Raw genomic sequence first — 14,764 nt, 5'->3', positions numbered from 1 at the left:
ACACATGTTCATGTTAAGTGCATGCACAGAGTGGGACACAATCGTTACTACTGGCCAATGCGAGAGGATGCACTCTGGTATCCATTTGAGGATGTTCTCAGGTTGATCCCTGCCCCACAGCATGTGACAGCACGTCATGTTGAAATAAAAAGAGATGTGTGGGAAGATATTGCAAAATCATATCTTCATGGCTAAGGACATGCACACACACACACACACACACACAAAGATTACTTGATTGAGCTTGACAAAGTCATTGAAAAACAAACCATAATTGGCCATGTTCTTGGGTTAGAAAATGGGGAGTGTGTTCTGTCTCCGCCGGTTTCATGGGTGCCTGGAAGTTGGAGGCTATGCCAAAGTTTTACTTGGGTTCTGACATATGAATGTTTTTGAGATACAACTGTTTGCACTATTAAATTTTTTATTCCAAGGCAGCACACTTATTCTGTTAACCAACAGAATAAAACACTATTTGGTTATTGTTACTTATTGCAGTGCACTATTATTTTTTGTTCACTACAATGCACTACTGTATTTCATTCCACAAACAAGATTTTCAAAATGTTTACATGGTGGAATTTTTGTGTAAGTGCTGTTTTTGATACTTTTGTTGTTGTTGTTTTCTATGTTAGGATATCATTCTTATGATATATGTGCTTGTTAATAAAGTTGTGATTGATCCTTGTAAACTGATGTGCGTCTGTATTTCTCCTTTATGTCATGAAATATTTAACCGGTCTTGATTAAATGCAATAAAATATTAGCTAACATATAATAATTAATATAGTTTAGGATTCTTTTTGTTAAATACATCATCCTACTTTGTCATGTCCAGTCAACTATGTTACTTTTGTCAACTATGATACTGGGCTGTCAATTAAGTTACCATTATGTTTTTAAAAATATATATGTATTTCAATGGTTCCCTAATCTCCAAGTAAGTATTTAGAAACTGAGTAGCTGTCAAATATATACCTCAGCATAATTTCATTAAGAAGATAATCATGAATCAACCAGTTTGGAAACAAAATATACAGACCGGTTACTTCAGTACTTCAAATTTGGGGTTTCAATTGAACAAAATGTATATTTTATTAATTAATTGGGTATTTTAATTGAAAAGGTAGGTAAATAGACACATATTCTTCCAAGAGTAATGATTTTTTTAAATGTCTGCCATTTACTTTAAGTTAAAACTTATAGGTTTTGTCCGTAACATAGTTGACCAAATAATGAGTAAACTTCTTGTTTTTAAAACTAAATATCTGAAATCAATTATGCCTGAGCTTGGCAATGACTAAAAACAAAATATTTCAGGGATGATTTATCAGGGAAGATAATAATATTTTGTAAATAAATATATTTTTTCCCAGAATTATTCAAACTCAAAATCTCCCACAATTATATATTGACCCAAATGATAGCTGATAGATAGACGGACAGTGCATTGCGTAGTAGTATTGTATAGAATAGTGCAGAATAGTGGTGTAGTATTTTATAGCACAGCCTAGTATAGTATAGTATAGTATAGTATAGAATAGTATAAAAATGCTATGATATTCTTAAAATACTCTAAAAGCCATGGTACACAAATGTAGTAGAAATAATATAATTGATTGCAGTACCTTGAATGACATATAGGCTTTGGCGTCTACCATGCCATTGTATTATTGTACAGCACGACGTAGAAAGTATTTAGCTCACATACAATCGGTTCAGGGGAGTCATGCACCTTGTTAGCAGAGTGAGACAGCTAAGCATCTGCCTCCAGGGAGGAGTCTCTGACTATCGTTTTTATTCCATACTGTGACTCAGTGTTTAAAATGGGTATTTATAGAGACCAGTGACAGCATGCTTGGCAGAGAGGAAAGCGATTCATACATAATAGGGTGTTTTAAAATCGCTGTCACTCATAACTGGATGATACAGGCAGCATATGATGACTGGGATTGAATAGAACTGTACGTTTTTTCCCAGAGGCAAGTGGTACCATTCTCTCTCTCTGCCTCTGTTAATGCCTTCCCTTCCATCTAGTCACTTATCCTGTGTTTTGCTGTGGCATTGCTTGCTCTGTTGAAACTATGTCTGCCCTACACTTACCCCTAGGCTACTTCTCTGAATGCGAGGGTGGATAGGAGGGGAAGGGCAGGAGATGACTACCATTGGTGTTGTCCCTTGTACCTCAAGGGCTCACACATCCACTTAATGAAATCGTGTGTATGAGAGAGAGTATGTGCATTTGTGTATTTTAACAGATAACTCAATGCTTCTAATGAAAAAAAAACTCCAGTTTTGTTCCAAACGCACCTGCCTGTCATTAGTGTGGCTTTTCAGGGTTGGATCTATTCTCTGCAGGATGGGGAAATCTCCAGAAGAACAATCGAGCACCTCTGGTCTGCATAGGTCTAATGGTGTTATTACCTTTTTTGCTTTTGTTGCTCAAACATCTTATTCCAGTGAAGAATGCACCCTGAGGGGACAATGGCAGAAGAAATGGAATACACCTTGAAATAAAGCAGAATATACTATAGGCATACAGTGAGTAATAGCAATAGAGTATACAGTGTGTGTGATTTAAAAAACATGTGGTGTTGTTGAAGAAGACATTGACTGTATGTACAGTTTTATTACAACTATTATTTATGTTCAAGAGTTCATATGATACACATTTTTTATATATTATATATAAAATATATAAGATGTGCGCACATTTAGATCCCGTCTCAGAGGAAAGGAAAATCAAACATGAGATCTCCTTCTCATCTCACATCAATCTCCTAGAAATTAGATCAAGTGAACATCCAATCGAGGCGTAAGGTTAAGTGTCCTGTTTCTCAGGTTTCTCCTGAGACAAAAAATGTCATTCTCTCATGTTTGTCTCCACTGAAATTCAGAAGAGATAACATCTCACACTGTGCTCAGATTATTCTCCTTCGCTAAGGCCTCTTAGATTCTCAGGTTTATCTCCGCTAAAGTTTCATATGAGATCTCAATAACATCTCAGAATGTGCTCAGATTATTCTCTTTAGCAAGAGACTCCAACGTTCTCACAATTATCTCCTCAAAGTTTCATAAGAAATCTCCATGACATCTCACACTGTGGTCAGACTTTTTAGTTCAGTGTCGCTAGATCAAATATAGACTCATGTATAGACCTGTGTGTGTTTGTATTTTCTAAAGTTGAAAATTCTGATGTTGAAATTCTTACTTGGGAGTACAGACATTTCTTTTTGTATTTAGTTGATTATCCTTATTAACCTTATTTTTATTATTCTTTACTATTTTCATATATTTAGTTTATTAGTTATATATTATTTTATGTTTTTTTACATATACTTTTCATTAATGTTTGTTGAGTTATTCTGGAATTTCATGCTTCAGTATCTGCTTCTCAAAAAGAGCATCTGCCAACTGTGGTGGACACAGGGAACAACTCCAAATCACTTTTTTATTTGGTCATTCTTGCAGTTTGGACAGTAATTATTCAATTAGACTCAATAAGATTAAATTCCTTGTTTGGAATATGCACTGCATATACAATGCTGGGCTACATTTAAACGAGTCAGCGTTGATATTCTGAAATGTATTATGCTGTTTAAATGTTAGTTTCTATATCTACAATATTAGTTACCTCTCTTGAAAGTTAGTCATCATTTTTTTAAACCTGGTATAGACTAATATTTTTTGGTTACACCGAAAAATAAATGTACTATCATGTATTTGAAATACATTTCTTTCACGCTAAGTATACTGCAAATCCATTAACATTTTATATACTTAATGAAAATACACTGCGACTGTATTTGTGGTTTGGAACAAATAATTTTGTACTTAATATACTTTAATTGTGCACAGAAATAGTACTGAAGTCCAACTAAAGATACATTAAAGTGTATTTGATTGTGCTAAAGTGGAACTATTGCAAGTATGCTTCAGGTACACTTTAAATATCTTGCATTGAAAGATTGATTTTATTAAAAAGTCATTAAATCCTTATTAAAAGTGAACGCATGTTTATTAAAACACAGAAATGTGCACTGTGTATAAGTAGTAATCCAAATAAAGTTTAATTACAATTTTATATCAGCAAATAATGTTAGTAAATATGTTAATACATTTAAACTATACTTAGTATGAAATAAATCTATTTTAAATGAATTGTTTTTTACTAGGGCAACTTCTGCTTGTACTTAAATTACTATTCAACAAATTATATGCAGCTGGCACTGGAAGACAAAGCTGGTACATAAATGAGACATGTAAGAAAATATCAGCCCTTAATATCAGCCCTGTCAGAAACAGCATTGTGCACCTCAACACCTCCGGCAGCACAAGAATCCCAGCTAAATGTACTTTCCTCTTCCCATCCTGTCTCTCATCCTACGGTCATGTCCAATGAATGTGAAAAACATTGATACTACAATGAGAGCTAAATAAGAATCTCAACTAAGTCTCAGATATTTCTCATGTCTCAGTTGTGTCTACTTTTATTTGTTCTAATGGATTTTAGGAGAAACACGGGAAGACAAAGCTGATACCTAAATCAGACAATAAAGAGATTTCCCAATATTCCCTCACCACAATCTCTGTTTTGACTCTCTTAGACATCTCTCATTTGACTGACATCAAATATGTCTCTGCAGCCTTCACACCTTCCTACACTCCTACACCCCACCAAGATCCCTGCATTCAGCAAACCAGTGGCGTCTTGTATTGCTTTCCCATAAGGGCAGTGAATCGCTTTCCAGCTCATTCTCATTCACAACTCCTTCCACAACCACACCTCTAGACATATAAAAAAAACTACTTAAAACCCATCTCTTCTGTGAATACTTGACAGACAAATAAATAAAAAAACACTAACCCTCTCTTTCTCTCAACAGGTAGCTTTTGTTGAAACCAGTGACTTTGTATCGGCACCCATTGTATTATTGCTCCTGTATGACATATCGCTTATTGCTCCCTAAACTCTTTGTAAGTGGCTTTTGATAAAAGAGTCTGCTAAATGACTAAATATAAAGGTCTCCTGAGCTAAGAAAAAGCAACGAAAGTTTTTTTCCTCTAGGGTTGTTCTTAACCACAGTAAAATTCATAAAAAGATTATATTTGAAACTTATCTAGTGCTGCCACCAAGTGTGTGAATGTGAAACTGCACCATTCCTTTCAAGCTAGAGCAGTCTATGCAAATCTTAATAATAAAAGTCTGAATACAGAATTTATAATCTTATTATCTTAAATTTACATCTGCAATACATATTTCACATCGTGACGTGTACAAACCGGAAGTAGGGTACATGCTTGTCCGGTCAATGCTCTAGCTCCGTTCACTACACAGAACAGTTGCGGAGACCAGAATTTGTGTAACATATATCAGACCTTGATAATAAATGAATCGATCAAAAACAATGTTTTTGCAATGTTTGGTTTCCCTATTTTTACATCTCCCAGTTAACTATGAATAAATCGGAAAGCATACTTTGTTTTGGTAAATAAAATGAATACCTGTGAGAAACAAGCTGAATGAATGGCTATGGCGGCAGTGCGGCCGGAAAAATTTTTCCCCTACTACCGGTCCGTGTCGCCATTTTGTGAAATAGAAAATGCAAAATCCAGACAAAGGGGATGTTACAGGGTCATTTTTCATTAAATCACAAGTCTCATGTTAGCACCTTTCCCTGCCAGTCCAAACCCAGGATAGACAGGCTCACTAAACACAGTCTGAGTCTTATAAATAAGACTCATATTGTCCAAAACATTGTAAAATGCTAAAATCCCAGCACTGTGGTCCAAATACACTCCTATTCTGTAGCAACGAGACCATTCTTCAACATTTGTCTCCTTATTGTCATGCCAGAATTTGACTGAAAGGGCATTACAACGTAGTCCCCACGAACATGAGTTTCTTCCAAAGAGTGGTCCCCGTTTTCCTTTCCTACAAATTCCTTTGTAAGACACAGCAATGCAGACCCAGCACCCGCCACCATACTCCACCTCCCAATACTGCGGAGACCCTCTGAGGGCCTCGTTGCACAAGATCTGTGCTCTGGAGTCAAACCTCTCTTTGTGTTCAGGATAGTCTGCAATCAAATGTGAAGCAGTCACCTTCCTGTCCTCATCTGACAAGTGGAGGCTTGTGTGTGCTGTGTTGGTATCAAAAGTGAGCTTTGCTGCATCTGTGGTCAACATAGATAGAAATGCAATATTAGTGTAAGAAGCATTTAGGAGGTTAGCTGCAATCTTTTTTAATTCAGAAAAGAAAGAATACTGTAAATTTAGGAAACATACAGCGTAAAAAGTCCTCTCGTGTGTGAGGTGGTAGATGTGTCACAATTCTAGTGGTTTTCACTGCGATAAAAAATAGAAATAAACATTACCAATATTTGGTGATTTGTGACAGACAAGAGCACTAAACAGACATTGCAGAAAGTCACTTTGGAAGTAATACCGGTCATTTACAGCCGAAGCAAAAATTCGAATCATTTTCCAAATAATTTTCAGTTTTTCTGAATTGACTATTTATAGGTATGTGTTTAGATTAAAATATAATTGTTGTCTCCTTCTGTTAACTACTTCTATTTTTTATCTTAAATTTCTCAAATGGTAGAAAAATCCCTTATAACAGAATTCATGTTGGGGTCATGGTAAATCACATACATTTTTGATCTTGTTATATTTGATTGTCCATTGCACTTAATGAACGCAATAAATTGACAACTCTATAATGATATTGTGTTTTTAATAGAATCTCCTCCTACTAACCTCTTCCAGAGATCGTAAATAAACTCCACTGGCTTTCTATATTTAGCTTTGATATTAGTTCAGTGACTGCTTCAGTGGCACGGTCAAATGAACAGTATGGATGCTCAAGGAGAATGAAAGATTTCTTATAGGCGATCAAAGATGGAAAATGCACAGCGTTCTGTAGGGATTAAAATAGAACGTAAGAGTCACTTTTTTGTGAAAGTTTTACACATAAACCATGCTTTACTGCAGATTTTACTGTACCTCAAGAAACCTGACATCATCGTTTGAACGAGAAAGTAGTTCCAGGTGTTGTAGTTTAGCATCTACATCCTTCAGATTATTGATCTCCTGCTGTAATGCCTCTATGAATTCTTCCACTTGTTTTTCCACAGCCTCCACCTGACCTTCAATCAACTTTGTAACTTTGATATGAATGTCCTTCATAGACCGGATCAACTCAGTAAAACTTTTCTCATTCTTCTGCAGCGTATCCTGGACTGAGGTCTGCAAAGAAGCGAGAGCAAAATGGATGGCCTAAAATGAAGGACCAAACAAAAAAAGATGGAAGATTTCTAACCCTGAAAGCATCAACGGCTCCTCTCAGGTCCTGCATGTCTTTCTCCATTGCTTTCATTGTGTCAGTGGTGTCGCTCTGCAACCCTACCAACTCGATCTTGAAAAGAAACAGAATTGCAATCACATGGCAACCTCTTTTGGCAGTGATGGTGAAGACAATAAACCGTGGAGAAAAGAATAATGAGTCGGACTCAGATTTAAACCACCCACATAAAAAATGTGTCAGAGCATGAGCTTGACAACCATATCAGACAGGCTTATAAACAGACCGATATTTGGCCATTTTGAGATCTAATTTTGTTTGGCCAATGAAAAGAAGTTATATTTTGAGAATGTTTAAAAATTACAAAAATCACTATTATGTTATATATATTATAAATATATTGGTTCAATTTAAATATTGCAAAATTCTCAAGTGTAATAAGGTATTATTTAAAGATTATATCAAATACAAAGTGAACCCAAAAAGTAGGACGCTTATGCAACAGTTACAGTATCTAAATGTCAATGCATGAGAGAAAAACATTTCTCATTTTTTCAAAACTGAAGAAGTGTAGAATGAAAATGTGAAGTTTGTCCTGTCTTCATTCTAAATATAATATCTAGTGTTGTAGCAATTAGCATAAAATTTTGATACACACCACCAAACAATATTTTTACATCTAACAACTTGACATTTCAACATTTTAAGGTGTGACGTAGTGTGCACATATCTTTTAAGGCCACTGTATCAGCATTATATAGTTCGTTCATTGCTCATTATCAGTCATTGAGAAACCAATGTCAGTCAACCACTACTACTAACCATACTACCCTTAAAAATCATTAGACTGTACATCTTTATTTTACATCACATTTTCTGACCTGCTTATTCATCACTTCCATCTCTATTGCAATGACATCATGACTTCTATGGTTATCAGTAATGCACAGATGACAGATGCACTGCTGGTCTGTACGGCAGTAGACCTCCTGAAGCTTGTCGTGATGAGGGCAGATTTTCCCCTGCAATTCTTCAATCGCCTCAACTAGTCTGTGCCTCTTTCCAACATGCAGAGTGTTGTGCAGGTCGAGATGAAAATCACAGTATGAAGAAAGACACTCCAGGCAGGTCTGTTCTGCTTTGCGCTTCCATCCGGTGCATGCACTACACTCCACATCAAGGGATTTGCTGGAATTAAAAGCAGAAGCTTTTTCCTCCATGATTGTGAATGTAGTACAACTGGCTATGTCTGACTTTGTAAGTTTCGTTTCTTTGGAAAGATGACTGAGGCACAAACAATCCGGAATCAAAATTTTGTGTAAGGGTGTGGATTTTGACATGAAGCCAGGGGCAAAGTATTGACTCAGAGGGTTGCTATTGTCAGAAACTATTCCCCACGTGTCTTCTAGATATGACATATTTACTATACGTTTAATATTTTATAATAAACAAGTTACCTTTTTAAATGTTATTGAAGAATAAAACAACTTAAGGCTTTGTGTATCCTGCAAAGGGAATTTCAGTTTGTAAACCAATATTTGTTTTGGAAATGTTGTGTGTATTCATGAGTAAATTTTGCTGATGTTTACTTTATTTAGTTAATTTCTTTTGCTGATTGCTTTAGCAGAACTGGGGCAAATAGGTTACAGCATCATAAAATATATGGTACGCATACTTAAACCACCAACATCAATGAGTTTATTAAAAACGAATTAATTAAAATTAATTTTAATTGAATCTAGCCTATGCTAAAGTACTCCGCCTGTACACAAACATATACACTAAACAAATATACAGAACATTTTGCTTTAAACGGGTGGTGCCACAGTGTGTCATGCATTCTGACTTTTTTACAATGTTAAACGTGCTGGCTTCTCATGGTCAAAAAACCAGTTGGATGTATGACGTAGTATTTCTGTGCTCGATAACCTTCCTCTGCATTCGTATAGGTTTAGAATGTTTTTTTTTGCACATGAAATTCCCTTATATAACCACTTTTCTTAGTCCCGTATTGGACAATTCTCCCTGAAAAGCATTCACCTGCGAAAGCGTGATGAAAAAGCGCGCTCACGAGTCAACCAGGGAGAGCGTAAGAAAGAGCATGTGCACACGTCAATGTAGAGACGTGTGCGCACACGTCAAGCTAGACCAAGAGAGAGAGAGAACTGCGTTCGTAAAGTTCCACTGTGTTTGTCTGTTCACTTCATTTTGGTGAGGAATGTTATATAAACAGTGGATATCACGCTGGATTTGCAGATCGTTTGAATCTGATAGATGGATGCCGGTCATGAACCACATGCGCGCTCACGAGTAAGTGAAACTGAGTCATATGTCTGTGTTTTTTTGGCAATTGGTGAATACGCTACCTAAGGTACCACAACACAAACTTATAGTGAATTAACAGTTATGAAAGGATAGTGCGATTATGTATTGTGTGCTCGTGCTGTAGTTCCCTGTACGCGTTCAGGTGATCGTCTGTTTTTCGGAAATAATCATACAGCTGTATCTGTCTTTTATACATGTGATCAAACTAGAGACTTTTCAAAGATACGAAGTATGCAATACTTCTCTTCTCCACTCAAAATTAATATGAGATCGGCAGAGACTGCGAGTGTTACATCCGCTTTAAGCCTGTAATAATATGTTGAAGGAGGAAGACTGCTTAAAACAATCAGTGTATGACCTTCAAATATCGCGAGTGTATTCGGACTTTACGTCACTGCCTCGTTAGTTTTCTATTTCATAAGCTGATCGGTCTACGCAGAACTAAATAGCTTTTGTTTTTAATCAGTATTTGAACTGGACCCTGAACACAGATGTTTGTTTACACTTATTGCATACTGAACTATTAGAACATTCTTCATAAACTATACACGGTTATGAATATTACACTTTAAAGTCCCAATGAAACAAAACAATGCCTATTTTTTCAGGAAATATTGCAGCGTTTATTGGAAATAGTTTACCAATGTCTGTCATTTTCTTTTAAAAATCTGTGTGCCCTCATAATCTTAAACTTCCTTCCTGTAATGATCCAATTTAAATGACGTAGGCCTATGATAGACGGCGTGGGCGGAGAATCCGTTAACTCCTCCCATTCAATCAGTCAGTGTGCTGCTAGTTCCATTTCAAAATGCAAAGGCTGTTTTTATAAATCCAATCAAAACGCAGAGAAAGACGAAAGCCACGCCCACTATCTTCTCATTAGATATTCCATATCACTCGGAAATGCGTCAAAATACGGAAGTAAAAACGATCGCAACTTCCGGTTCACGTGTACCTTGGCCGTTTCTTAATTCCAAGAACTTGTGTTCTCGTTGAGACCGGTCATCGGTCTTGCGGGGATGCCTCGGAACAACGAACTTGGATGGACGCGCTGTGACGTCAAGCGGGTTCCGTCCAAGCGTTCTTTGTTCTTGAGAATTGGAACCGGACTTTGATAGTTATGGATGACGTAGAGCGAGAAGATCACGTCGACACAAGACCGCTGAAGAACGCATATTGAGAACCGGCCTTTATCTTGCAGTACAAATCACAGCATGCTGTACCTGTATTTTGACACCACAATCAACAATCCCATCCAAATGGTATGAAAAAATTCCTGTGTAATATTAACCCAAATTAACACATTTCAAGAAATATTGATGGATACTTATTCCCATCTTTCATCATTCGTTATTCTAAGTAACATTCTTCTTTGTCATTGTATAGTGCACCGCCACCTACTGCATCGGAGGATTCAGTATCATTGTTTCAATTTCTCAAAAGTGTATTGACGTTCCTGCTGCTCAAGAAACTTGTCCTAAAATGCATTTACACGGCAATTGCAGAAATAATATTATAAGATTCAAAATAAAATAAAAAACATAATTAAAATATAATTTATATTATTTTAATTTTGAGAAAAGTCTAACCCCGCAGATAGGTGACATTTAAATTACCATGTTGATACCCGTATTGCTAAAAAATTAGCAATAACCACACCAGCTCTACCTGATCACCAACAGAGGTCATCACAGCGTTTCATCTGAATACATACAGGTCTATAAAACCATATTGCTAAGGGTCTGCATGTTCCATCATGAAAAAATGTGTATTGTCTTACTGTTTATAGACAAATAAAGTCAAATACATAGTTGGGTAAATAAAAACAATGATCTCGTTTCCTTTATATTAATATATTTTTATAACTCCGGATGCTTGCAAAACAACAGCAAGAATTGTATACCTCTTGCTGTTGTGTTGCATTTTTATATGACAAGACAACATAACAACATATCTTCTTAAATATATTATACATTAAATATATAATTTATATAAATTATACACGCATACATAAAAGGAATTTTAAGTTGACATAGGCTACACGATATAGGCCACACGTTACAGAAACATTGCCTGGGGCTGCCGTCCATCTCTAATTCTTTCTTTCTGTGTGTCTGCTGTAAATCTAGAATGGATCAGACAGCTTCAGTCAGACATATACTTTTATGTTTATTCCATACATGGAAATTGAATGGTTGCTGCAGCTGTCTGATGCTTATATTTTGTCTATTTTGTGTTACAAGAATATTAAATATAATATTTTAAGTAACATCTAAATCATGAAAAATTCAACACTTTATTACTACAAAGAAGGGAATCCCTAAGATGCTTATTCAAAAACTACAATAACCACTACAATTTATTTTCCGTTATTTCTTTAATTCAGTCATAAGTACAAAGTGATTGATACATTTTCTAAAAAATTTGACACAGTAAACAAAGATGAAGTCAAATTAATAATTCAAAAGGTACCAATTAATAGTGCAAAGATTTGGCTATTAGGTTAAGTAATGTCACAATGCTCAACATGCTGTGATATGCTTTTGGGGGTCTTGATGTCATGGACGATGAACCAGAAATATCTGGGATGGCAAGATTTAAAATCACTTTGGATAGCTACCCAGAATATTTCCTACAGTAAGTGGCAGCTGAAAATAGAATGTAAAAGTCACATTTATTTGAAAATGTTCTTTTCACAAATACAATTCAATTCACAATTGCATGAGCTAGTTTGCCATGTTAAACTGGAGGTGGTGGTTGTTGTTATTTTAACACAGGATTCATATTTTAGATTCATGGATTGGCGTGGACCCCAGAACCTGAAAATAATACAAAAAGACACCAATTATTCCCTGGCATTTCATACAGTGCTGTACACTGCATGGCTCCTAAAAATAATTACCCAAAGCTCAGTGGAAAACCATCCACCCACTTAAACGTTCCTGTGTGATCTTTGTCCGTCAGTCCAATCCAGGCCTCTGTAGTACTAGTTTTTGCTAATTTTTCAATAAACCTCTGATGACAAAACACTGTTATCAGTTTGATTTCAAATGAAATTATACATTTATGAATACATTAAGTCATCTCTCCATCATCCTATTTTATTCAGTTCAAGGGCCATGGTAATTTGTGACATCATTTTGACAATGCCAATATGCACAATCGGAACAATTTCCAATTTTTGCAATGCAGAAGAAGATTCAAATTTTTTGGATGTGTTGTAATGCTTGATTTTTAGTAAACAAATATGGTTATGTCAACCATCTTTGGAAATAGTGTTAATAAATATGGAAATAAGGGAAAATAAAATACAATAAAATAAATGAATAATACTTAAGTAACACACAAGGCACACATCTTAATGGTCCTCAACACAGGCTTCATTAGGTTTTTACAAAATATAATTTTATTTTTATCAATGGATTTTTCTTTCTTTTTTTAAATATGACAGATTTGTTTATAGACTTTAAACTAAGTCTTCCCCACCTGTTCCTCAATGCTGTTTATGATCACCAGATCTGCATTTCTTGCTTTGCAATATTGTCTGCTCTGACTCCATTGTATCTTCACATCAGATATGTAGTAAACACTGTAGTTGGCATACCACCAGCCCATTTGTATTTGTTGATCTGTGTAAAACAAACCAAGAGTATCATTTACTTTGACATAGACACAAACTTTTAAATGACTGTATTAGGATTCATTCTAACTAATTATTCTGATAAATTACAATTTAAATGATTGAGATTGGCTCAACTGTTCACGAGTTAAACTATTTAACATCCACATTAAACATACTTAAACCTTGTGTATCTTATTCTTTTGTGTATTATAAAAAGGATAGTTCACCCAAAAAGGAAAATTCTGTCACCATTTACTTACCCTCTTCTCATTTCAAACCTGTATGACTTTTTTGTTCTGCAGAAGAAGATATGTTGAAGAATATTGTAACAGAACAATGATGGCAAGAATTACGATTTTTGGGTGAACTATCCCTTTAAGAGCGCTAAAAGGACCTTTTGCTGCAGCAAATGTTCAGTACAACTTATGAGTTATCTTTTCAAAGATTACTTACTCACTTCCGAGAGAGCTTTCAGTAAATCTTCTCTTTGTAAAGTTAGGTTTTGAATGCTTTCTAGCTGTCCTTTTCCTGCAATAGTATACATGACATGCTGTGTTATGGTACAGACCAGCAGAAGAGTACACAGTAGTCCCAGACACACTGAAGGAAATCCATTACACCAGAGACTTCCTAAAATCGAATACAGGACATACATATATAAAAACACTAGTTTTCAATCAAACGTTGATACAGTAAACGTTGTCATATTTAGTCATGTTTATGTAGTTTTTAGCACTACATGAACACCATATCTCATGGCACTAATAATGCTGATGTTCAACACACACAGTACAGATAAAATGTATAATTTAATATAATCTGATGTTCTTTAAATTGTGTTTTTACCTTGTGTTTGATGTCCGGAGTTGTTTCTTTTATGTCCCAAATGCTGATTTGACAAGACAAACTGGTTGTTTCTATTATGATGTAAGGTTTCATATGTTTCTGATATGGACTCCATGCTATGTCCATCCATAGATATTCTTACTGATGGTATATAAGGGGATCTCCAGTTTTAAGTACAGCCTTTAATCATTTCCCCCAGATCTCCTGAGCGTGCCATTTGTCTTTGGTTAAAGAGGAAGTTGTGGATAAAGAAAGGTTGTCTTCTCTCTAAAGACCTCTGCTTTAACTTTAATTGGCTTTAGGTCTTCAGCTAAACTGCCTCATTGGAAAAGGAAATAATACAAAACCAGTCTAATATTAGCTACAAAATCCCCCAAACAATAGTTATTTGCGATGGACCACAAAATGACTCGCTATAGGATGTGGTGTTAAATTTATTTGGTACATTTTAAGTTGTGGGTGAAGGGACACAGAACTTCGAAATGTCTTTTCAAGCAGTTTTGTATTTGTATGGTATGTCATAATCATTGACACGAAAATCCCCTGGAAATTTCTGTGGAACTTATGTTTTGTCATCAGCACACGTTACTGCTGCCTATCTGCTAAGTGTGAATCACTGCACATACTGTTGATCTGTTCATAACTGTAATTAAACTTACACTGAA

At 35.5% G+C, this 14,764-nt stretch overlaps 1 protein-coding gene across 1 annotated transcript; it reads right to left on the bottom strand.

Annotated features, from left to right (window-relative positions):
• Positions 1-4,146: 4,146 nt before the first annotated feature.
• Positions 4,147-8,526, bottom strand: LOC130417474 (tripartite motif-containing protein 16). The gene is made up of 6 exons (XM_056743048.1): positions 8,188-8,526; positions 7,325-7,420; positions 7,009-7,251; positions 6,763-6,922; positions 6,289-6,348; positions 4,147-6,176 (listed from the first exon to the last, which is right to left on the bottom strand). The coding sequence occupies exons 1-6, from the start codon at positions 8,524-8,526 to the stop codon at positions 5,647-5,649; spliced, it is 1,428 nt and encodes a 475-aa protein (XP_056599026.1). The 3' UTR covers positions 4,147-5,646.
• Between the last annotated feature and the right edge of the window lie 6,238 nt (positions 8,527-14,764).

Source organism: Triplophysa dalaica, chromosome 3 (assembly GCF_015846415.1).
Source record: "Triplophysa dalaica isolate WHDGS20190420 chromosome 3, ASM1584641v1, whole genome shotgun sequence".
Taxonomy (NCBI): domain Eukaryota; kingdom Metazoa; phylum Chordata; class Actinopteri; order Cypriniformes; family Nemacheilidae; genus Triplophysa; species Triplophysa dalaica.
The sequence above is the reverse complement of the archived record's forward strand: the minus strand, read 5'-3'. Positions and strand labels throughout refer to the sequence as shown.